General features: G+C 36.4%; 1 protein-coding gene and 1 long non-coding RNA gene across 2 annotated transcripts in view; one reads left to right on the top strand and one right to left on the bottom strand.

Moving 5' to 3' along the window:
• The window catches only part of ret (ret proto-oncogene receptor tyrosine kinase), a 25,884-nt gene extending 1,732 nt beyond the window's left edge, over positions 1 to 24,152 (top strand). The window contains exons 2-20 of the mRNA XM_082154776.1: positions 11,085 to 11,318; positions 11,810 to 12,103; positions 13,387 to 13,625; positions 13,706 to 13,901; positions 15,285 to 15,484; positions 15,949 to 16,234; positions 16,363 to 16,491; positions 16,618 to 16,728; positions 17,697 to 17,807; positions 18,559 to 18,815; positions 18,971 to 19,118; positions 19,242 to 19,349; positions 19,448 to 19,662; positions 19,750 to 19,872; positions 20,030 to 20,100; positions 20,511 to 20,648; positions 20,928 to 21,027; positions 22,043 to 22,190; positions 23,261 to 24,152. Of these exons, the coding sequence (XP_082010902.1) occupies positions 11,085 to 11,318; positions 11,810 to 12,103; positions 13,387 to 13,625; positions 13,706 to 13,901; positions 15,285 to 15,484; positions 15,949 to 16,234; positions 16,363 to 16,491; positions 16,618 to 16,728; positions 17,697 to 17,807; positions 18,559 to 18,815; positions 18,971 to 19,118; positions 19,242 to 19,349; positions 19,448 to 19,662; positions 19,750 to 19,872; positions 20,030 to 20,100; positions 20,511 to 20,648; positions 20,928 to 21,027; positions 22,043 to 22,190; positions 23,261 to 23,418 (3,266 nt within the window). The 3' untranslated portion in view covers positions 23,419 to 24,152. The remainder of the gene's footprint in view (positions 1 to 11,084; positions 11,319 to 11,809; positions 12,104 to 13,386; positions 13,626 to 13,705; positions 13,902 to 15,284; positions 15,485 to 15,948; positions 16,235 to 16,362; positions 16,492 to 16,617; positions 16,729 to 17,696; positions 17,808 to 18,558; positions 18,816 to 18,970; positions 19,119 to 19,241; positions 19,350 to 19,447; positions 19,663 to 19,749; positions 19,873 to 20,029; positions 20,101 to 20,510; positions 20,649 to 20,927; positions 21,028 to 22,042; positions 22,191 to 23,260) is intronic.
• LOC309487270 overlaps positions 1 to 24,542 on the bottom strand; it is a 93,610-nt gene that overhangs the window by 64,006 nt on the left and 5,062 nt on the right. The window lies entirely within an intron of this gene.

Raw genomic sequence — 24,542 nt, 5'->3', positions numbered from 1 at the left:
AAAAGTAAGAAAACAACCAAAGATGCATTCTGAAGTTAACTGAATCTCTCAGTCTAAATGATATTGGGAAATTGAATTAAAAAAATTCATCTGTCCAGTAAACTACAGGAATTATACAGTTAGATACAAAATTTCCTAAAATGGACGTAAGGTCTGTTGGAAGCAGTTTATTGTTTCATTTTTTTGAAGGTGCATGTTGTCGTGCAAGGTGCATTACAGACTTCATTGTGCTTTTTGATTATCATATTACTAGATAGAATAATACATAATGCATAGTGTGGTATTACTGAAAGGCGATTGCAATGCTTAATCAATTATAATAAATCATTTTAGGGAGAATTTTTACTTTTTATATATTGATGTGTGCTTGAATGGGTCTGTTTATTTATATATTAAAGGAATAGTTCACCCAAAAATGAAAATGTTGTCATCATTTACTCACCCTCAAGTTATTCCAAACCTGTATGAGTTTGAACACAAAAGAAGATATTTTAAAGAATTTTAGTGAGCAGACAGTTGACAGCTCCCATTGACTTCCATAGTAGGGAAAAAAAAATACTATGGAAGTCAATGGGTTCCATCAACTGTCTGGTTACCAACGTTCTTTAAACAATATTTTGTGTTCAACAGAAGAAAGAAACTCATACAGGTTTGGAACAACATCGAGGGAGTAAATTATGACAACATTTTTTTTTTTTGGGTGGACTATCCCTTTCATTTTTCAATCCATTCTTCTCTGTGGGCTGTGGCTCATCATGTATTGTCTTATTTTTCAGTCCGAGTTTACATTTTAATTGATCGTTCTCAACACAAACTTTTAGAATTTACCTTAAACATTTATGTGAATATGTTGTTGGTAATCACCAGGTGGTAAAGAACAATACGGTTAGATCTCATCTGAATGGCTCTTGTTGTAACCTTTGTTCGAGATGATGCGGAAGCACCTTGATGCTTTGCTGTGAGGAAAAACAAAAGCCTGGAGCCGAGAGGTGGTCAGAGGGCAGGTGTGCAGCAGGTGTGTTTAGCTCTGGGCAAACACATTGTGTTTGTCTTCCGAAAGGAAATACTGCCAGTAAAATAATAGAGTACACAGCTCTGATAACAGATGAGGCTTAAAACCCCTCATTAAAGACACAGGATGGTTGGCAGCGCCTCCCGCAAAATGGATCTCATCTATTTTATGACAAGCCATCCCATGAAAATGGATGATGACAAAAGCAATGGGTTTTGTCCATGCTGGGAATACATGTAATTGTGTATCTCTGTCTGGTGTCGCCCCACTTGCTTTGATGGTTTGACATTTAAAATACAGTTTGTTTGGCCGTATTAAACAGTTTGTCCTTGAATGCGTTATTAGTATAGTGACGCAATACCTCATGTTTGCTGTTAAAAAGAGTTCAAGTTTACTCTCTTGTCTTACATTTCTTTATTTATCTTTATTTTTCTCATGAAAAACAGGAGCTATATAGTCACCAAATATATGGTAGACAATAATAAAAAAGAATTAGCATATGCTGCATATTCTAAATAAAGCAATAACATTTTTTAAAGGTGCTCTAAGCGATGTTGGGTGTCGTAAATTCTTGTTGACGTTCGAAGTATCGTCAAACAAAACGGAGGCTAGCTCGACCCTCCCTCATCCTCATCCCGTCCCCTCCCCCGATGTAAATTCGGGACTTTGCGCGTTCCTTCTCCTTTTCCCTCTTCTTTACTATTTGTTCATCGGAACGTCGTCTCTTTGGTCGTGAGTTAGCCATATCAAAATTCAAGAGAATATAATTCTAACATTAGTCGTTGTCTAGGATATCCCTCTTCATGCTTCTCTCTCCTCCACTCCCCACACACCCCCTTCATGTGCACGCACACTAACCCCCCAACCCCCACCCCCAAATCATTCTTGTCGGTTATTGGCTGGAACACTGTTTGTTATGTTTCGTGGCCAAGGCTGGGCCAGTTTGTTTTTCTTGTCGTTTGTGGTGTTTGTGGTGCATCATAGTGTTTGTGCCTGAGCTGTCTATGGAGACCATGTTTTTTTTACAGTGTGTTCAGGGGACAGGCAGCTAGTGGATAGTGAGGAGATGTTTGCTGTATGTGACAAAAAATGTTTCAGCCTAAAAAACGCGTGACATCGCTTACAGCTGAGTAATAAGGTGATGAGCTTCTTTAATGAAGGAGAGTATATGTGTGATTGATAATCAAATATATCCTTTGACCTCTAAAGTCACACGGCAGTTCATAGCTTTCCATCAAGCTAGTTGTTTGCATTAAATAAGTCCAGAGCCCATGCCATGTATTGTGTGTGAGGCATTGATTTGTGGATACACAGCTTTGACCCTGTTACTTTATCTGTTGGAGAGCCATGGCTTCTGACCTCTGAAACCCTCAACCAAGAGGTATTTCCTCATGATCAGGCCACAGGAGATCACCCATCCGATGGGAAGTTACATTAGGGAATCAAGTTCAAATCGCCTCACAATCCTTCCCTGCATTAGGACAATCATTTTCATCAACTGTCAATGCAGAACGATAAATCTCATTACGTTACACTGTTTTATTTTGGACTTTCATTAAATGGTTTGGTTTAGTTTGTCTTTAGCAATGTATACACTAAATCCTGCAAATTTCCCCACTGTCATCACTACTTTCAGCATGGTTGTAAAAACAGATATTATTTAGGTTGTTCATTTTCAAATTATCTATGCAGATTGTTTATACCTTAAAGAAAGAAGACAAATCTCTCTTTCATTTACTTTAATGTAAATGAAGTTCAATTAGTCTATACTGCCTTTAAAGGCATATTTTTAAGGCAACCGTTTGATAGAAACCATATATAATGTTGTATTATACATACATATTGGATTATACTGATGCACTGAAAATAAATGTTTCTGAACATACATCTAACCTAAAAAGACTTCATGGTAACGTTTAAAATAATAAATTAAATATATTATTTATCTGAATACTTATTTAGCTATCATTTATCACAAAATCAATCTAAATGCATAAGGTACATCATTAAAAACTAAAATTAAGGGTTAATCAGGTAGAAATAGCCTAATAGTGTAATTTCAGTGCTTTGGTGCCACTTCTTGTGTCAATATTGTCATAATGGCTGTTGTCTTCAGGATGATCCATTGTACATGGACAATAATGAATTTATCCAAAACCTTATTTAGACTAATTGCACAGCTTTTGTACCTATTGCAGTCATATCCCAGATCCTTCAGTTAGTTATGGGTCACATTTCTACCCCATGCGTCAGTGGAATCTAATTTGCTTTTGGTGGAAGGACAAGAAGACATTGATTGAAATTGTGTCCCAAGGGCGTTTGGGGCTCTCGATTTCTACATGGATCTTTACATGTTATTTTCTAGTGGTCATTGATGCATGGTGTGTTTGACTGATCATTTACAACAATGAGCAACCAACACAACATCTTAGTTAGGACTTAACTGTCCTCGTTTGGTCTTTTCTTGAGTGCGTTTGGAGGGGGAAGGGTGCTGGATTGTGAAAGGCTGTCATTTTGAGATTCATTCATTACCTGAAAATGAGTCAGTGGAGTTTCTTAAAAATGCACACACAACCCATCATAATGCTGAAATCCTTTTCCCTGTGAAAAGTGGTAACCTGCAAGTATTACCTAATTCATACCAGATCTAACCTTTAAATTCAGATTAGTTGGTGTAATCCAATATATTTTATTTGCTTCACTGACTGTAAATAATATTCTGACCCGAATAAAGTCAATACATTTACATTTAAGGTTCAAATAGTTTTCAGTGCATGGGTGGCTTTACATTGCCCTGTTAAAATTCAAGACTTAGCATTTAGGAAATGCCCGTTCTTGATGACCTAATGACTCAAACTCACTAGTCCATGTAAATTCACCCACTGGCCCATTTCAACCGTGCACTGTGAATTTTAAGACTCAGCAGGTAAAAGCCACAAAAAAACATCAGTATGTGCAGTTTGAAGCAGTGGAGCGCTGAGGAATATACTGAGCAATGAATCATACTGGAGGTTATTTCAAAATATTGCACAAAATGGGGAATAAAAGGGAAAGAAAAGCCTTCAGGTTTTGTTTCTGTGTTTAGTCTAATCTTAATTGTTGTCTTGTCTCTGGCTTATATTAGAACATTAAGTGAATAATGTTGGTAATTGCTTATGGTAATGATACCATCCAAGAGAACATGTTGTTCAAAGGTCCCTCATTTATGAGCTCTAATGTCCCATCCAATCCCAAAAGAGATTATAAAGTAAATTTAAACATACTTCCTTATCCCACAGGAGATGTGAAATTAGATTTCTTAATGACGGACGTCCATTCCGTGCTTACATTGATGGGATGCTGAATTACATTTCTGACATTGAATTTCTGATGATGATGGATACTATAATACGGTTGTTTGATAACAGCTTTAGATGTGTACTTTAGATATGTTTAATTGTACTCATTTCTGATTCTGTTATAGAAATCTACCCTGTTGCATTTGGCTAATTCAATAAAATTGTACTAATTGTGCAATTCTTGTCCTTTGTAAATCACTCTTCCATCTCAAACCTTCTCAGTGCTGCATACTAAAGAATAAGAAACCCGTGCACATTAGAGTGAGGGGAATTTAACCATAATAATCAATAATAATAGTCCCGTATTGAATTATAGCGTAATTGGCAGCCTTTTAGTTAATTAAAACGTTGTGGTCACAGAGTAATGATTCTCATTACTATATTATAGAGATGGAGTCTTAATCATTTTGCTTTGTAATTAAGTATGTTTACTTTGATTAGTCATCGTACGCTGCATCCATAGTGTGTCATATGGAAGACATTAGCTGCACCGAATAATCGGCATAATTTTTATACTTTTTGTCTCTTTATTATTTATAAGAAACACACTGAGATTAATTATGAGAAAAAATATTATTAATAACAAGAACAATTATTATTGTTATTAATACTTTTATTTTTTATTTTATAGTTTATCATTTTATTTATCATATTTGATTATGAATACATGTTCATAGGTTTAGGATGCTGCTATACTTACATTTAACTTTGCTGATTTTAACTAAGTGGCTTTTTTAACATGAGAGTCTGATGGCATCCTTTACATATTTGTAAAAATGCGGCGCTTAATGCAGGACGGTCATCGGCTGAATGTGCTCAGCTGTTGATTAATATTGCTATTGATTGGCCTGCAACTTCTCAATTTGGTCATCACTGGAGACAGATGCTATGTACATTGACCTTGGCTGGAAGGGCAGGGGCCAAGGGGCTGAAATCAACATGCTTTATGGGGATCCCAACAGAAAGAAGTTCGGATTGTCAGACCGAATCATTATCAAGATTGCACTATAGTGATATTTACAGCCTTTGTAGCTGCAGACATGAAGCTAGATGGGAATGCTATAGTGATTGCAACAAACACATCCCTGTGTTTACATACAGTATGTCATGAATGGAGGCCTTTGAGGAGTAAGTGGATTATGGAAAGTGGATTGCTCTGACTGCGAGCTTGTTTCCGCCTTTGAGTTGAGTTCAAGGAAATGGCAAGAAAGACCCATGCGCTCTTCCAGCTCCCATGATCTCATAGATGGTACATTTGTGCGGCGGTGTGCATGTTGAGCTAATTGAATTCTTGTCTTTGAGCAGTCCGGTCCAGAGGTCGTCCCCCCATTAACCTGTTCTCTCGCTGAGCGATCTTGCTTGAAAACATGCAGACCTCACCAAAGTGGTGATTGACTCTAACTCAGGACATTGTCCATGCCCATTTGATTTCAAATGAATACTCTGAAACTATCGTGGATTACTTTATATTCAAAACTGATTGGTCTCTTGTTATTTGAATAGCTTGTTGCATCATCAGAAATGTTTTCAAGTAGCAGACTGAGAGCTGGCACACCTTCTTTTGACCCATTATAACAATGAACAAATCACTAATGGAAATTATGTGCAGATGTTTCATATAATTCCTAATATGACACGTGATTTCACTCGTTAAGCTTTTCCTGTCGTTTGTGCGTATGTGTGCGCTAAGTTCAAAGTCGATTCGCCTGTGAGCTGAAATCAATATTGCATCATAGTGTTTACAACCATGATCCATGATGTGGCTGTGAGAGGTCAGAGCAGTGAGCTCAATCTGATCAAGTGATCAGTCATAACTCCTTTTATCCGTCCTTCTGCCGTCATCCTAATTCTCACAGAATGCTCATCCACGTGTCACATCCTGTCATCCTCGACTCACTGAATACCTCGTGTCAATCTTGGGATGTCACAGAGTCATTCCTGCTGTGTACTGCTTTTGATTCTCTGAGTTAATTAGCTTGATATAAACTGCTTTCTGTTGGCTTCCGGCCTGGAAATAAATTGAATTTAGAATGATTCAAATCAGTTGGATAGACTGTAGTTTGCAGTCTAAAAGTTTAGAACTCAAAGGACTTTATGTTTCCTTAAGATTATCTCTTACCTCGACTAGGAAAAACACTGATTATTGTGCCTGAAGGGTTAAAAAAAGGTATTGAAAAGTGTCAAAATTATGAAGATTATTGTTTTTGTTAAATTTGAATGGAAAATGAATGTGTATATGCTTTTGAACCTGAAAAAGATTTTTGTATTTAAAGTTGTCCTGATCACTTTGTTCTTCATTCAATTTAATCACACAACATTTACGTGAATAATTAAGGAGAGAAAAAGATCGATACATTGAAATTGCTGTTTAAATGGTGTTGTTAGTGCAATTTATTCATGCTTGTTGGATCCTTGTCAACGTTTGATCATTAATCACTGTAAGCATTTGGTTTTTGCCAAGACTTCTCTACTTCTACTATCTTCAGATTGGAATACTGGCTTACTGAATGCAGCACGGTTTACACTGGTTCTGTTCACACGCGGCATTACCTTGTGTTTACATTTGTCCACATCAGTTAGCTTCTGTAACTAGATAACAGGTCGAATCTTTTTTCCCCGCACAAAAAAATCAATCGGAATGCTGCCGCGATTAACTAAACATAAGGGATATTATATTTAGATGTACTTCTGCTGCATTAAAGGTTTCTATTTACAACATGTTTTTTTCAGCATTGAGAATTATAGCCAATCACAAGTGCGTCTGTTTAGCACATAAAGGAATGGCCAATTAGAGCAGATCCTGCTTACAAATAGTTTTGTTCAGCGCATGCTAATTTCCTGTTCTCTCGCAAATGCTCTCATTGTAACCAATAAATTGTAGACACAATGTAAATAAGTTTATTGTGCAATGTAGACAGCTTTTTGAACTGGAATATTCATGAAAGTGCTAAACTGAAGTTTCACTTATTATAAAAGCAGTGTTCTTTCTCTATTCTCTTCATGTAAAATAAAATTAAAAACGTTCAAAAACCCTCTGCAGTCGTGGAGCTGAGTGATTTAGGTATCTTTTATGGTAAGAATGGATGGTAAAAGGTGTGCTAATATACACTCACAGTTTTCTGAAGTACTGCTGAAAAATCGGGGTCCTAATCTTTATGGTAAATCTATTGCTAATATATCGGTGTTCGGGACACCATCTTTAAGAGTTTTTATAGGCTAAGGTGTGTCATATTTTGTTTTAGTTATAGAAATAAAAATGATTTTATAGGGATGCACTGTTATTGACATTCTGGCTGATACTCATAGAATAATCATTTTCTCGCTGATAACTGATCAATTATGTATAATTGTCTCAAATAATTGAAAATAAAAATTAGGCATCACAACATTGTAATGAAGTACAGTATGAAAAATTGGTATTTATTTTTAGACCTAAAGATGACAGTGTCATTAAATTATTAGTGTTTTTAAAGATTCATTTTAAGTGATGGTAATCTAAATGTAAAAATACGGGAAATTACAATGCACAATTAAATATCCAATATTGGCCAAAAGTGACTGATTTATGTTGACTGATGACTGATATTCTATTTCATTTTAAGCTATTTTTAAGCCATTAAAATATATTATAATGTCAACTTTTGGCTGTCTGATCAAATAATGCCAAAAGTTTTGTCAAAAGTTATTACTTCTGGTTCATTCACAACACAGAAAATGGTGGGTATAAAGTATTGCATCGTGGGATACAGTGTTTCAGTGTGCTCTGTTGTATACTGAACAATTTGACATTCTATTCTTACCATACAGAAAATGTGCGTATGTATACTTTGATATGGCAAGGCAAGGCAAGTTTATTTATATAGCACATTTCATACACAATGGCAATTCAAAGTGCTTTACATAGAAGAAATTAAAATAATAAAAAGAAATAAGAATAATTAAAACAGTTTAGAAAAATAAAATGAAATACAGTACAGTACAGTCGGATGAACAGTGGCACAGTGCTCATTCAGTAAATGCATAGCTATTGCACTTCTCCAAATATTAAGAAATATTTGGAGAAGTGATCACCCTCGCTTGTATGTTTACATAATTTGTGCAGTTTCTAGATGTATAAATCTGTCAGTCACAATCCCTGAATTCTGCAGTGGAGCAACAAGGCAAGGAGTTGTGCTTCCATTACCATGTTCTTAGTCTGGGAATCCTTGTCCCAGGAGGACCACACAACTACTCCAATTTCATGCATTTATTTAAGTCCAAATGAAAGTAAATGCCACCAGCCCTGCTCTAAATCTCAGAGTGACATAGCACTGCTAAGCACTCCACCTGATACACTGTTACAGGATGATGAATGAGTGTCACAGCAAATCCAGTGGCTTGTTCAACACAGTATCTGCATCAGCTAAGAGTAATGCTGCCATCCCTCAGCTCTCCTGCAGCTATGGTTTATGAGCCAAGCACACAAGCCTTTCTTTGTACTATTGACTTTCTCTAAAAAACGTACCTGAAATACAACATGGATCTCACCTAACACTGCTCAGACAGCTTCTTTTAAAGCAATGAATCTTCAAGAGTTTTTTTTAGGCTTAGAGTCTGGTCGTGGCACACCTGTAACAGTTTTATGGATGGCTTTATTATATAGTAATTTTTTAGGTGTTAACATTTAAAGATTTTAAATGACTTGGAAATCTATTAAATGGCCTTTTGACTTTTCTTTCTTGAATAGACATATTTTGTACTGAAACAGGAAGACATGGGACATGTCAAAAGGCTCATCCTTTGTTGAGCGTATTCTTTAGTTCAAGTCACATTCTTGAACCTTTATTTGCTATTTTATGGAGTGAGAAGTTACCATCACCCTGGTTCCCTAGACAAAAACCCAGTTGGATTTTTCCAGTGGCTTTACGATTACTACAGAAAATAAGCTCTGTGACCATGGTTTTTACATGTTTTGTTTATCATGATAATTTTTACAAATAAATCAACCCGATCTCCCGGCACTGCGTATAGAACAAGTTTCATTTTGCATGCTCTTTATACGCAGAAATCACCTTTTAGATACATATGGTACGCAAAAAGTAGAAGAGCTGACAAAACGTGAAAATATCTTGAGCTTGTAATCACCACACACCCTACTAAAGGCATTTAACCAAAACCCCTTTAAAAACATATTGACTTCAGGACGATGGAACGGGAAGGTGGTATTATGGAGAGGCATTCTCATTCTAGAAAGTGTTTGATTGGATAAAAAGTTGGGCGTTAGTGTCATCAACATTTTTGGTCCATTTCCCTAACCTAGATGATAAAGACTGTAAGCATTTGTGCAAACTTCTAGCTATACATTAGCATATTGATGGCTTTAAATCGAATAGATATGCACCAAAAACCACAAAAGTTTAATTTTGAATTCATGAGGTCTTTAAAGAATGTTTTATGTCTGCAAATGTGAGTGGTGACCCCATAGCAAAGGAACACAAACCAGTTCTGTGTTGTCTTTTTGTCTTGACAAGGCATTTAATAAAAATGGTTGCCGTGTTCCTGACCGTGTCTCCATCCTTCAGGAAGGTTGGCCACATTGTATCCATCAATCCGGCCTCCTGTCATCTCAGCACAGCTAAATTAAATCAATGTCTGAAACCAGAGACAAGGCTTCAACTGCAGCAACAGAAATAGAAAATCTAGTTTTGCTGTCTGCTAATGATATTAGTACGTTCCTAAGTGGCCGCCCATCGTCGTCGGACAGGAACACAGGAGAGATATAATTACAGCCCGAACACTTGCATCTCCATTTACTGGTAAAACACATGGGGATCTTACAGTGTTTTATAGATTACCCTTCCCCCCCAACTATCCACACTCGTCCTGCAGGTAATGATTCATTTCTAGGCAGTATTATGTTATCCACTGTAATTAAACTTCTCAAGGTGAACCCAAGGACAATCGTAGACCGCATCATATTGACCATGTGAGAAATTCATTAAAAGACCAGTGTCAATGTCATATGAGACGCTGTTTCATTTTTCGATGACAGAGGAGCGTGGGCTATTTCAACAGAAAAGCGGATGTGTTTAATGAGTTCAGTGTGTAACCTTCCTACTTGCGTGGACGTTTCTGTTGTACAACAGATTGAGATAAGAAGCAGATCAATAAGGGAAGATTTCATGAAGTTAAATGCAAACTATTGAAGGCATCATGAGTGCCAGAGAATGTTCCTTTTTTTATCAGTTAGAGAGAATCAACAGCCAAATGCACTGGCAATGTATTATTTTCTTTTAAAGCAGAAATTAATTATTTATTATAATTATATTATAATCTTATATTACACTTGCATTCATTCTTTTGTTAAAATTCTGTATTATTTGAGCTGTAAAGTTGTTGTCATTTTTATGGTCATTTTTGGTGTAAAGTTTTATGACAACAAAGTTGTTAAGTTGGATTTTCAAACCTTTTCTTTTCTTCTACAGAAAAGGTTTGCAAGCAATTAATTATTATAATGTTTATATATATATTTTTAGGAAAAGTTGGAACAAGTCGATTGAGCTCAACATTTATTGAACACAAAGTATTTCTTTAATGTTTATGGGAGTGATTAAATTGCTCAGATTTATTAATTTGTGACTGGTGTACTGAGGATGAGTAAGAAATGTTTAAAAGTAGGCTATAGCCAAAAGTTAACAATGGCTAGAATCAAACTGAATTGACGAATCTCCACATTTTATGTGTATTTTGGACAGGTTCACTTGGACTGTATTTTCCTCAAAGGGTGTACACAGAGAGCATCTACGTGGGTCAGCCGCAGGGATCACCAGTGCTTCAGGTCCATTCAATGCAGGAAACCACTAAAGAGAGGCCCTATTTCTTCCTGTGCTCCCACAGAGACACTTATGCATCATGGTTTCACATGGATGAGGCATCTGGGGTCCTTTCAATGAACAAAACCCTGGAGTGGAGCGACTTCAGTAGTATACGTGAGTTTGACATACAACTTCATTTGCTTGAATGCTTCCTTATATAGCAGTTTCATCTGTATACATTTCATTTATATACAAAAATGGTATTTCAGAGTGTGAACTATTATACTTTTGCTCAATATTTTGCTAACACAATCACATTGTATTACAGAACATTGTTTTGATGTTAAAAAAATAAAAAAGACTGAAGCATAATTTGTATGCTTATATTAACGTGTACACACTGCAAATAAAGGTTTTTCTTTAAAAGTGAGAACTGGACCCTAATCTAAAGTGTGACCATTTATTTTGTTTTAAGGATGTGCAGATATTTTTTTCTAGGAAAAAAGTCAAAAGTACTGATTACAAAAATAATTTTTGTAGCCAAATGTAATGTTACTATGTATATACAGACAGTTTTTATAGAGAGCCTTGTCATGTGAACAGTGGAATAAATGACACTCTTGTTAAAGGACTCAAAATCATGCCTCGTGATATCTCTCCTCCAGGTAGCAGCTCGGGCAGGTCCAAGAAGGATCTCAACCTGAAGGTCGGAGTCTCTTCAGTGCCCCTGCAGAAAGTGATGTGCATGTTCCTTCCCACAGTGGAGGTCAAACTGGTGTTCATTAATGACACAGCGCCCTCCTGTGGTCAGATCGATCTGAGCACGTTGTGCTTCCCTGATAAGGTTTCAAACCCTCACATCACAGAGAACCGTTTGCCAGGGGCCTTCCGGCAGCTCCAGCGCTATACACGCGTGAGCATTTGCCCCAACTACACCATCAGTTATGGAGTGGAAGCAGGTACAAACCAAACCCAGTGTAAATGTCAATGCTTTTCTGCATATCACAGCACTGTAGCAAATTAGGCCAAAAGGAAATATGAATAATTATATTCTAATTTAATATATATATAATTACAACTAGTTAAAATTCATTATAAATATTTAGATCAGCTGTAAGAATTAACTTGATGTAGCAGAACTAATACCACAATCAACTAACCTGTTCATCCTGCAAACACTCAGCGGTAATTGTTTATTAATTTCTGGTGTATGGGAAATAACTTTCTTACAGTATAGTACTACTCTACTGCATGATTAGGGACTCCAGTATATGAGCATGAACCACAAACAACTTTACGTGTAACATGAACAAGACTTTATTAGCTAGACTAAACACTCTGATTCAGACACCTACATGCATGCATACAGTTACGCAATGGAAAGAGAGTTGAAGCAGAAAACAGGAAAGCAAGAAGTTATAGCAAACCATCAGTTTCTTTGTTCTAACGCACCCCTTTAAAGGAGTAGGGGATGCTTAATGTGTATATAATGGGACAAAGTTTGATACTTGCATGTCTCACCCATTTGAATAAAAGTGTCTTGATGCAATTTGTTGAGGCTCCAGTTGATCTTTGCTGGGTCAGTGAGCCAATGGTAATTTGAACTTTCGGAAGGGAAAGTTTATGATCCTTGGTCTTCTAGCAGGGTGTTTTGCATATGTAATTAGCTTTGAGAAAATATTAAAGATTCTTACAATACTAATATGCTGGATTGGGATCAACATATAATTTAAATGATCATTCAGGAATTTTAAATAGAACTCATAGATACCAAACATGGTATACATGTGATCTTGATTAAGTAAGGCTAAAACATTAATTCAAAGAGAATTATTTTTATTTTTTTTAACACTATAAAAGAACATGATTACATAGGACGATTGGATACATGATTATTCATATTTCAAGTGTTTATATATAGAGAGGGTATAGGATTAGGATGGACTGTATAGACAAATGGTACATTCGTCTGTTTCAAAGAGAATTTAGAGTGAAACTACATTCCTTTGATTTGTAAACCAGACTTATTTTGAGTATTTGTCTTTGTTACCATGGTAAACAGAATATGGTGTCAGCTGCAGTTCAGGGTAGTTCCATAGAACTCTTACCTCATGGTGTGCTTGTTTGGTGAGGGGTATTGTGAATTATTTGTCAAATATAACAAATAGCTATGTGTCTGATCTGTCTTAGTCGCTACAGAACAGTGAGATTCATTTTCTGTTATTGCTTGTATTCAATTCAGAATCTCCAGTTCCATTTGCGGTCGACGGCTCCACTTCAGAACTGGTGGTCACTGCACCTGTGGACCGTGAGGAGAAGGAAGTGTACCATCTGGATATTGTGTGTATGGTACAGACAGAAGAAGAGCTGTGGAAGTACTTTACTTCTCTGCACTTGAACATCTATGATGAGGATGATAATCCTCCTTACGTGAATGGGACTGACAGTGAGGACGTCATAATAGAATTTAACCGCAGCGAGGTGTGTATCAGGCACTTTTTGAGTTTATATATATGAAGTATGAAAGTGACTGAATAATGGTAATCTGTTTTCTTTTATAGGGTACTGTCTATGGAACTCTGTTTGTATATGACAGGGACACAACGCCTGTTTATCCCACAAACCAAATTCAAAACAAATTGGTGGGCACCTTAATGACGAATGACCCCTGGATCAGAAACGCTTTTACTATTGAACACAAATTTAGGGAAGAAAAGGCGATCTTTGGCAATGTCCGAGGGACGGTTCATGAATACAGTGAGTAAAAACATTTTTTTTAACATTGCACAGAGTAATTTTTCCTTATTGATTTTTTTTAAGAATTTTTTTTTTTTTTTTTTTTTTTTTAACTGTTTGACAATGTGAAAAATCATGTACACATAGATGAAGCCTCCAGTAGCCTAATGAAAGTAGTTTAAAGGAGCTGTATGTAAGAAATGTATTTCAATTAATCATAAAATGGCCCTGATATGTCACTAGACATTAAGAAATCATGTTCATTTCAAATACTTATATCACTGACAACAGTAGTCCGGCCAGGATATTGTCATTTAAAAAGTGAAGTTGCAGCCCTCAACTGATGTTGATGTTGTCATGTTGCGTTTTGGCCTGAAGCTCCACCCTCCACCTATCTACCAATCACGAAGTCAGTTGTGTTTCGGCATCGGGGTTGCCAGTTCTGCTCTAGTTACCACAGCTACGTAGCAGCCAACGTTCCTGCTGGATCCTGTAGCCTATCTGGCAACCTCGAGTCAGGGGGAGGGGGAGGGGATACACCGCTCTACAGTAATTTGAAAGTGATTGCAGTACCAGTTTTGGCCACAATCTTACATACGGCTCCTTTAATTTGATATGGAGTGGATCGCCTCATTGGGCCCATTGATCCGCCGAATAGTAACTAACCTACATCAGCTTTTATACCTCCTGAGTGGAGAGCGGAGCATTTTAGTTGCTGCAGACCACACAACTGATAGATCTAAAACCTTCATATTGTCTCTGTGAATGGCCGAAACCACTCACTAAAACTAAAACGCCATTGTGAGTCCTGAAAATGTACAGGTCTGTTCAGTTAAAAGATGTGGTTGTCTCTCTTTAAAAAACAAACTGTTTGTGAACCTAAGGTTGGAAAACACTACACAATTTTTTTTCCAGATTCTTGCCCTAATTTACAGTCTGGAGGAGTCAACGCTTGTCGACTCAGAGACACTTTGCAGAATATGGCCAGTCATAATTGATAGATTTCAAAGAAAATCATAAGTGTGTGATGTGTAGTTTTGCTTCAGACTTTGATTCCATCCAGTCTGAGGATATTAAACACATTTGATATTTTGAGCTGATTTTAGATCACATATTGTTTTCATTTGTCATGCACCTCAGTCATTTAATATATAATGTTCAGCTTTTCTTTGTATATGAAGTTTCTGATGCCTAGTGTTTTAAAATATGTTCAGTCATGTATTGTGTATTCCAACTATTTAAAGCTCTGAAATACAGGACGGTTGCTGTATGAATTTGACCTATTAGTCCAAATCGACTGTCATGTGAGCCGGTGAAACAATTACTGAGTGCACCTTTAATAATTGAATAGCTTTTTTTAACATAATGTACAGCATTGTCCTTTATTCTGTTGTCTGCCCTCAGAGCTAAAACTCAGTCAGAATCTGTCTGTGACGGAGCAACGTTCATTTCAGTTGGACTACCTGGTCAATGACACCACTTTTCCGGGCCCCGAGGGAACGGTGCTGTTACATTTCAATGTGACTATCCTGCCGGTTCCTATTCGCTTCTCCAATATCACCTACTTCTTCACTGTCTCAAAGAAAGCAACAACATACTCCCAGGTGCTTTAATGATGTGTTTAGTCATTTTGAACATGTGCAAGTAGGAGTAAAGAAGTGCTATTGTAAATATTAAAATACACAATATTAAGTATTAAAGAAACAGACTTGCGATTCCTGAAGAAAATACCAGTCTTCGCAAAAGAACACTGTTTTATGTAGTGAAAAGAAACATTTTAGGTAAGCTTAGAGTTTATGAAATGTCATGTCAAAGCTGGTACAAATTCAAAACATATAACATAATAAGACTTTTTCATCCCTATTGCTGTGACAAGAAATCAATCACATTTCACTTTTATCAGTTCATTTCTATACCCCTGTTTTCAAGTGCATGTGGAATTATGTTTTGTTGGTGTTTTTGCTTTTTTATTTTATTGGACAATTTTCAAATAATAAGTGAAATTACAATTCACTTCACATATCACTCCAGATGATCCCCACTAATGTGTCATTTGTGTCTTTATTAGATTGGAGAAGTATGTGTGGACAACTGTCTGAAGTTTAAGGGCATTGATGTCACATATCAGTTAGAGATCGCAGACAGGAACATCTCTGCTGATGCTCAGTCATGTTACATGGCAGTTAGCCTTGCACAGAACCCAAATGAGAAGAACGCTGTCCTCTATGTGAATGACACTGAGGTGTTACGCAGACCAGAGTGCCAAGAGCTGCAGTACGTGGTTATTGCTCAGGAGCAGCAGAACAAGTTTCAGGCCAAGACTCAGCTCATCATCATTTTTGAGGGTGAAGAAGGTAAGGTCAAAAGTTCGCAAGAATATGTCCATGAAAACTGATCATGAAAGCAACAGTGTTGATCCAGGTGCTAGTGGGATTGTGATTTTGTGCTCTGCTTTTTCCTATCTGACTGTGCCGTGTAGCAGATCTCATGAGGATGGATGAGCTGCGGGTTTTGGCTTGTGCAGAGAAGAGACAGCGAGGGGAGTGTGAGGCGTCTCGAGGCATTGGAGCCCCTACAGGCAGATGCCAGTGGAGACAAGGCAAAGATAAAGGTTACCCACAATATCTTTGATTCCTAAAGTGGCAAAGAATCAAATTCACTGCACTTAGCATATTACTGTGGAGCTGTTTCTATCATTCGAAAGGACAAATTTTGTGTCATTGTGTTACCTTTGCAGGAATATCTAAAAAATACTCCACCTGTTCCCCTGACCTCCGTACGTGTCCAGATGGTTACTGTGATGCCATTGAGAGCAAAAACATATCCATATGTCCTCAGGATTGCTCCAGTGAGTCAAATTTATAGTTGTATTGTGTTTTTGTGACTTTCCATATAGTACTGTGAAGTTAGATCAGCAAAATTCTGCAGTTGTTTTTTTAGTAAGTGCATCAACCATGCTATAAAAAATATTTTGTTGACCCAACTCATATTTTGTTTCTTTTTTTGCATGGGCTTTTTGAGTTTTACTTATATATAAAAGTGTATCTAACACTTATAAAGTAATCTGAACTGGTTAAATTTAGTTATGAAAACTTCAATTTAGTTAGATGAACATAAATTGGATAGTTACATAAACTTCACTTTAGTTAGCTGAACTTAAATTGGAGAGTTATGACTTCACTTTAGTTAGCTGAACTTAAATTGGAGAGTTATGACTTCACTTTAGTTAGCTGAACTTTTAAGACCTAAAGCTGCAAATCTGCTTTAATCGATACATAATTATTTTGAATGTATTTGTACTAGAATATTAATTTGTAAATTACATTTGACTTAAACTATTATGGCAAATTTAAATCACAGCAATACATTTCAATACACAATTACATTTATTGCAATAACAAACACCTTCGAAAAACAACCACATATAAAGGTATCTTACGCCTGCCTCAATGTGTCTTAATAAAGCAATAAGAACGTATGTCACCACCTAAAGTTGGATTAATTTGCTGTGAAAAATAAAAAAATCAACAAAATATTCTCGGGGCATGAGCATTTTGTGAAAATGATTAAAAATGCTGGCTGTGGCTGGCAATTTTTTTCAAAAATACTGGCGGGGAAAGAGTTAAGTTTAGTTTACTACAATTAAAAAATATTTAAAGCCTGCAAAAAACATAGCGTAGTTGTTTCAACCTAGTTGAGGACAAATAAACCTACATTTTCTTGTTGTCTGGACAATCTATAGATATGTCTACATAAAATTTTTTAAATAACAAAATGATTTTTTACAATTTAAGATTTTTTTTGTCTTTTTGTCAGGTCAGCCCATAATTGGGGGTTATGAGAGGGACCTGTATGGAATCAAAGCTGGACATGGGACCTGCTACTGTTATTCAGGAAAGTGCTTCTGTGAAAAGGATGATTTGGAAGGTGAGCTATATGATTATTATTATTAATTATTTTTATTTTTTTACATTTTTCATCAGAAGCTACATAAGATATGAACATGTTTCCCAGAAGTCAAAATAAGTACAATTAGCCTTGATCATTTAATTCAAAAAGTTTACACCCCCTGTGTCTTCAGTGTGTTGTCTTCTTGAGCATCAGTGAATGATTTCACATCTTGTAATAGTTGTGAATGAGTCCCTCAATTATCCTCAGTGTGAAAGGACATATCTCAAAAGCATTACTGTCGGAAAGGATCAAAATATGCAGAAGATGCTAGAAAATCTAACAAGAAATGTGCAGGACCTAAAGGATTTTTCTGAAGAACAGTGAGCATTTTAACTGCTCAGGATAAACAAGGGACTCATGAACAACTATCACAAAACATAAAAGCAGTCCTTGATCATCCAGGTCAGAGAGTACGCAGAGATTAGGATCAGAGATTAAGATTAAAGGGTACAAAACTTTTGAACTGGTTAATTTGTGTAAATTCACTTATTTTGTCTTGTGGACAATATGTAAACATCTGTTACGTGAATCAGCTTATTCAGGACACTACAAAATAAAAAATAACATCCAATATTTATAATATCTTATTTTGTAAAAATTATTAACATCTTACATATTCTGCAAGGGGCATTTAAACGTATGAGCAGAAGAATTGTATATATATAGAAAGAGAGGGAGAGAGAGAAAGAGAAAAAATTGCAATGCTTTGTTTCTAATTGTTTTTCAGAAATGATTTGTGATGACATGTGCAAGACCGTCATTGCAACTGGTGTCCTCCTATCCTTCATTGTCTCCATTCTCCTGTCCTCGTACTGTATCCACCGTTATCACAAGAGCACACCTAAGCCGCCCATCGCCTCAGCTGAAATGACCTTCCGCCGGCCGGCCCAGTCCTATCCAATCAGTTACTCAGCCAATAACGTTCGTCGAGCTTCTCTCGATTCCATGGAGAATCAGGTGGCCATTGACACCTTCAAAATACCCGTATGTATTGCTCAGTGTCTTTACTTAGTTTTCAGTCCAGTTCATTCATACATGTTGATTTTTTATATGAATTTTAACTGATTCATGAAATTATCATTAATGAGATTGTTTCTATTCTGATGTAGAGTACAGATTTTTTTTGTTTCTGTTAACAGGAAGATCCAAAGTGGGAGTTCCCACGAAAAAACCTAGTGCTGGGAAAGACTCTTGGAGAGGGAGAGTTTGGAAAGGTTGTGAAGGCCACAGCTTTCCGGCTCAAAGGAAAAGCTGGATACACTACAGTTGCTGTAAAGATGTTGAAAGGTATGCAACTCTAAATGGATGCAGATGCAGTTTTGCATTTGATCAAATCACTTTTTAAAAGCTGGATGTGCTGGACAAATCTGTCTATAATTACTTTTAAGCATCCATCTTTTTTCACCACAGAAAATGCATCTCACAGTGAGCTTCGAGACCTCCTGTCAGAGTTCACATTGCTCAAGCAGGTTAATCACCCTCATGTTATAAAAATGTATGGAGCTTGCAGCCAGGATGGTAAGACATTTTATTAAAAAAAAACAACAACTGTATGTTCAATTCGGCATGCATTTATTTTTGCTTTGCTTTGTGCTTACACAAGTTCCTCTGTTCAGGTCCATTACATTTAATTGTTGAATACGCCAAGTACGGCTCACTGCGGAACTTCCTGAGAGAGAGCCGGAAAGTTGGACCAAGCTACATGAGCAATGATGCCAACCGCAACTCAAGCTACTTGGAAAACCCAGATGAGAGAGCTCTGACCATGGGTGACCTCATCTCCTTTGCATGGCAGATCTCCAGAGGAATGCAATACCTGGCTGAAATGAAGGTATGTCAGCGGTTTAGGGAATATCCATCACAGAATATCAAATGTTCCGTTTTAAAGATATGTTATAATGTAAGAAAATGTCTTTAGCTTGTTCACAGAGACCTTGCTGCCAGGAATGTGCTAGTGGCGGAGGGAAGGAAGATGAAAATATCGGACTTTGGTTTATCTCGAGATGTCTATGAGGAAGATTCATATGTGAAGAGGAGCAAGGTGATACTTTTGTTCAGTTTAATTAACTGCATCAAACTAGTTATATTCTATCTTTCACAGATGATTGAATATTAGTCTCATTCTGTAAAATAACATATGGTTTAATGCAATTATACATTTGTTAGACTTTATGTCATAATGTGCTCTCAATTTCTAGGGTCGTATTCCTGTCAAATGGATGGCTATAGAGTCTTTGTTCGATCACATCTACACCACACAAAGCGATGTGTAAGTTATGGCAAGGTTTCATGCATCACGCGTAAACTCTAAAGGCCCGTTCACACCAAGGACGATAACTATAGCGATGACGAAAAAGAAGTAGTTAAAATTGTTATAAATATAAAAGAATAGCAGAGACCACGGCACAGAGGAACGAAATATAGTCCCCCTTTCAGAATGATTTTGCCTTCTGATGAAAACAGAACGATATTGTGCGTTGATGTGGACGCTAGTATAGTTATCATTATGGATATTTTATAGTTATCGCTCTTGGTGTGAACGGGCCTTAACCCTAGGTAACATATATCTTTACAAACAATCACCACTTCATATTTTACATTTGAAGAATTTGTTTATTGGAATAGGATTTCTTCCATGACAACTTTTTAATACAATCTCTCTCTAATTCCTTTCATTAGCTGGTCTTTTGGTGTCCTCTTATGGGAGATTGTGACTCTGGGTGGAAACCCCTATCCAGGCATTGCTCCGGAACGGCTTTTCAACCTTCTGAAGACAGGCTACAGGATGGAGAAACCGGAGAACTGCACTGATGAAATGTGTGTTTAACAGCCATCATGTCATCAGTTGAATGTATTGTAGAATTAAGAGCAGAATGAACAAATTATGTTCCAAAACCACCATGTCATCATGGGATAGATAATAACATTTTAACATTTAAGTTTAAAATTTTGCATTATGTCTTATGCAATCTTATGGACACAACAATTTACTTATTTTGTGTGTATTTGTTCTAAATTCCACTTGTATCATTTATTTAGGTGTGACAATCAGAGATGTTGTGTATCAGGTGATGAATGCTCTGTTATGTGATGTAGGTACAATCTGATGCTTCGTTGTTGGAAACAAGAGGCAGATAAGCGCCCCACTTTCTCAGACATCAGCAAAGAACTTGAGAAGATGATGGTGAAAAGCCGAGTAAGAACTCAATGAGCACTTCCTCTCACAGACAGTCACACACAGGCACAAATCCAAGCAAATCAAAACACTTCTGGATGAAATGACAACCTGAGTTGAACCTGACTTCACATGTATAAGTTAAACATTGCAAGTTGAAAAGTATTTACAGTTATTACCGTATACATAAAATACTGTTCAAAGGTTTGAGGTCAGGACTTTTTTTTAAAGAAAGTAGTACTTTTTTTCAACAAGGACATATTAAATCGATCAAAAGTGTCAGTAAAGACTTTCATAATGTAACAACAACAAAAAAATGCTGCTCTTTTGAACTTTAAATTCATCAAAGAATCCTGAAAAAATGTATCACAGTTTCCATACAAATATTAAGTAGCACAGCTGTTTTCAACATTGATAATAAATGTTTCTTGAGCAACAGAACAGCATATTAGATTTCTGAAGGATCATATGACACTGAAGACTAGAGTAAAGGCTGCTTAAAATTAAGCTTTGCCGTCACCGAAATATATAGTAAATAGTTGTTAAAATAGAAAAGTTATTTTAAATTGTAATATTTTACAATATTACTGTTTTTACTGTATCATATGATGCAGCCTTAGTGAGCATACAAGACTCTTACTGACCACAAACTTTTAAACAGCAATGTATGTTTATTCTTTTATGTCGTTATAATGATGAAGAATTCCTCAAGGTAAGGGATAATGTAAAACAATGGATGAACACAGAAGAACCCTCCTGCAGAGAGTAAAGGTTTTGTCGATTTTCAACCATCATAACCTAATGTAATTATAACTTAGAATAAATGAAATGTCAAACTGACTTTATTTATACTTAATATGCTATCATACATTTTATTATGCTAACAATTATTATCATTTGAAAACCTACTGTCTAGTGAGGGATGTTCACTAGTGAATAAAGACAAATGTCATCATAATGTAAATCTTGCTCAAGAATTTTAATTTTTTTTATGAAATATGTGGTAACATTTAATAACTGTGTTTCCCTTCATCAGGACTATCTGGATCTCGCGGCTTCCACACCAGCAGACGCCCTGCTATATGACGACTCCCTCTCTGAAGAGGACACACCCTTAGTGGACTGTAGTAACGCCCCTCTCCCTCGAACCCTCCCCTCCACTTGGATTGAAAACAAGCTCTATGGTAGAATTTCCCATGCATTTACTCGATTCTAATACAGGGAACAAAATCAGTTTTTGTTTGTGCCTTCCATAGGAAGTGCTGTGATTGTGCTAACGGCATGGTTGCCAGTGACTTATGAATACTGCTCATGTTTTATAGATTCAGTTAGAGCTGTAGTGTCTGGATCGAGGGATCAGATGTTTAATTTGGACCTGCTTCCGATGTACTCTATTATTTGAAATATTAATTTTAATTTTTCAAGTATTATTACTATTGATAAAAAATAAACCCATTTTTTACACATATAGACACAACTTAAAATGTACTATGTTCAGTGAGGAAAATATATTTTAAGATGTGTTTATGATTTACATCATATGTGAAATTTGTATTGGTTTGCAGCACTTTAGGTTGTATTTTACATTTGAAACAGGTCCCGTGTGCTCTGGATGTGCTCTCTCTGTAATATCCTGAACATATTACAGAAAATTAATGTTTAAAGTAGATGGAGTCCGTTCTGAAATCAGTAAGGCTTTTGAATTAAACTCTTCTTTTAGAGCATAAAAATATGCAAGACTTTCTTAGCTTTCCCTAAAATGATGGCATTAATAGTAGAATAAAAAAGCAATAAAATGGCCAGCAGTAAGACAGTTTCTATGCATGGGCTCTTTGATGTCAATTATTTTAGGGAGTACACACACACACACACACACACACACACACACACACACACACACACACACACACACACACACACACACACAAAACCTTTTAGTAGAGCACTGATTATGTTTCAGTTAAAAGCATGTACATAGAATGCCAAAGACAACAGGAGCCACAATACTGATGTCATGATGACATCATAGAATATACTGTATGATGTCACCACAGTGGAATATTGACATGAATGACCAAAAAGCACTCAAAAAGGACCAAAGAATGATTTCATGCTTATACCACATGCTCAAATGAACCCGAAATGCTGTTTTATGTAATTATGTTCAAAAGCTGAGCTGAGTTTTGTTTGAGAGCCTTACTGTCTGGACTTAATGCTTCCTCGGTGCAGAAAAATGATATGTTCTCGTTTTTAGGCATGTCATACCCGAACTGGCCAGAGAAGAGCCCGGTACCTCTCAACAGACTTGATGCCACTAACCCTGTCTTTACAAGATATGCCAATGATAGTGTTTATGCAAACTGGATGGCTTTGCATTCCCCCGCAAAAATTGTGGACACGCTCGATAGTTAAAAACGCAAACCAAAATCATTGGTGGAAAAGACGTGGGGGGTGGGGAGATGTGTATATTTATATGATACTGTATATATGTTGTATGATGATAAAGTCGGTTCCCTTTTATTTCTGCTGCTGTGTAGAAGATGGGAGGGTGGTAAAAGATTTCAAATTGGCTGGAATTGCATAAAACATGCTTCAAGCAGCTCATAGGCGATTGTTACCACAAGGCCCTGTTGGCCATGTTGTGTCACTGCATGACTCTGTACAGTTTAATGTCGATGTTTAAGTGCCTGTGCCGCTTCTGTTAGAGAACACCAGTTATAAATGCATGGCCGAGACAATCTTGGTCCCACTCCAGGAATTAAAGGGAGCTTCTTTACCATCACCTACTGCAGATGTTTGCCTCAAAGACTGGACATGTTTATTTGGGTTGGGGGGAAAGAAAAGAAGAAGCCAAGTTTGTTTCTTCTTGATCATGCATCAGGATATGACAGAAACAATTACTTTTTGTTTTTCAAATATTCATATTTCGCTTTGTGGTAACTACGAGTTATGAATATTTCCCGTAACAGAGTATGAATATGTTTAATTTAATGTCATATGGTGGTTTAATTTGTATTCCTTGTAAAGACATTATTTGTTCAACAATAACTAGGCCTACAATGCATAAAGCTGAGTGTGATTCCTCATTATGTTGTCAAAACAATACATTTCAATAAATAAAACTGTTAGAAGATGTCAAAGTTTAATTTCTATGTGTTTGTTATTTCATTATCAGACTCCATGACAGAGTGAAAGAATAATTATAAATATTTACATAAAAATATTAAAATGTTATGACATCTGTCAATTCATGATTCTTATACTGTGTGACCACAAAATGAATGAATGATCTGAAAAGCAAGCCCAAAGTAGGCTACCCTTTGTAAACGTAAAATGAGCCTGAGATCACATTTGTTTTTTGTTTTTTCCCCTATGAAGTGGACGATTTATTTAAACCAGACACAATAAAAGTTTTTCCTGACATATATACAAAGTGGTGCAGCAGCACGAACACAAAATAAAAATAAATAAAAAGACATGAAATGCAACTCTAAAACGGAAGTGGGTTGTTTTTTAAAGCAGACTTTCAAAATTGT

The sequence above is a fragment of the Leuciscus leuciscus genome (assembly GCF_965113295.1).
Source record: "Leuciscus leuciscus genome assembly, chromosome: 22".
NCBI classification, from domain to species: domain Eukaryota; kingdom Metazoa; phylum Chordata; class Actinopteri; order Cypriniformes; family Leuciscidae; genus Leuciscus; species Leuciscus leuciscus.
This window is presented reverse-complemented; position numbering and strand designations above follow the sequence as displayed.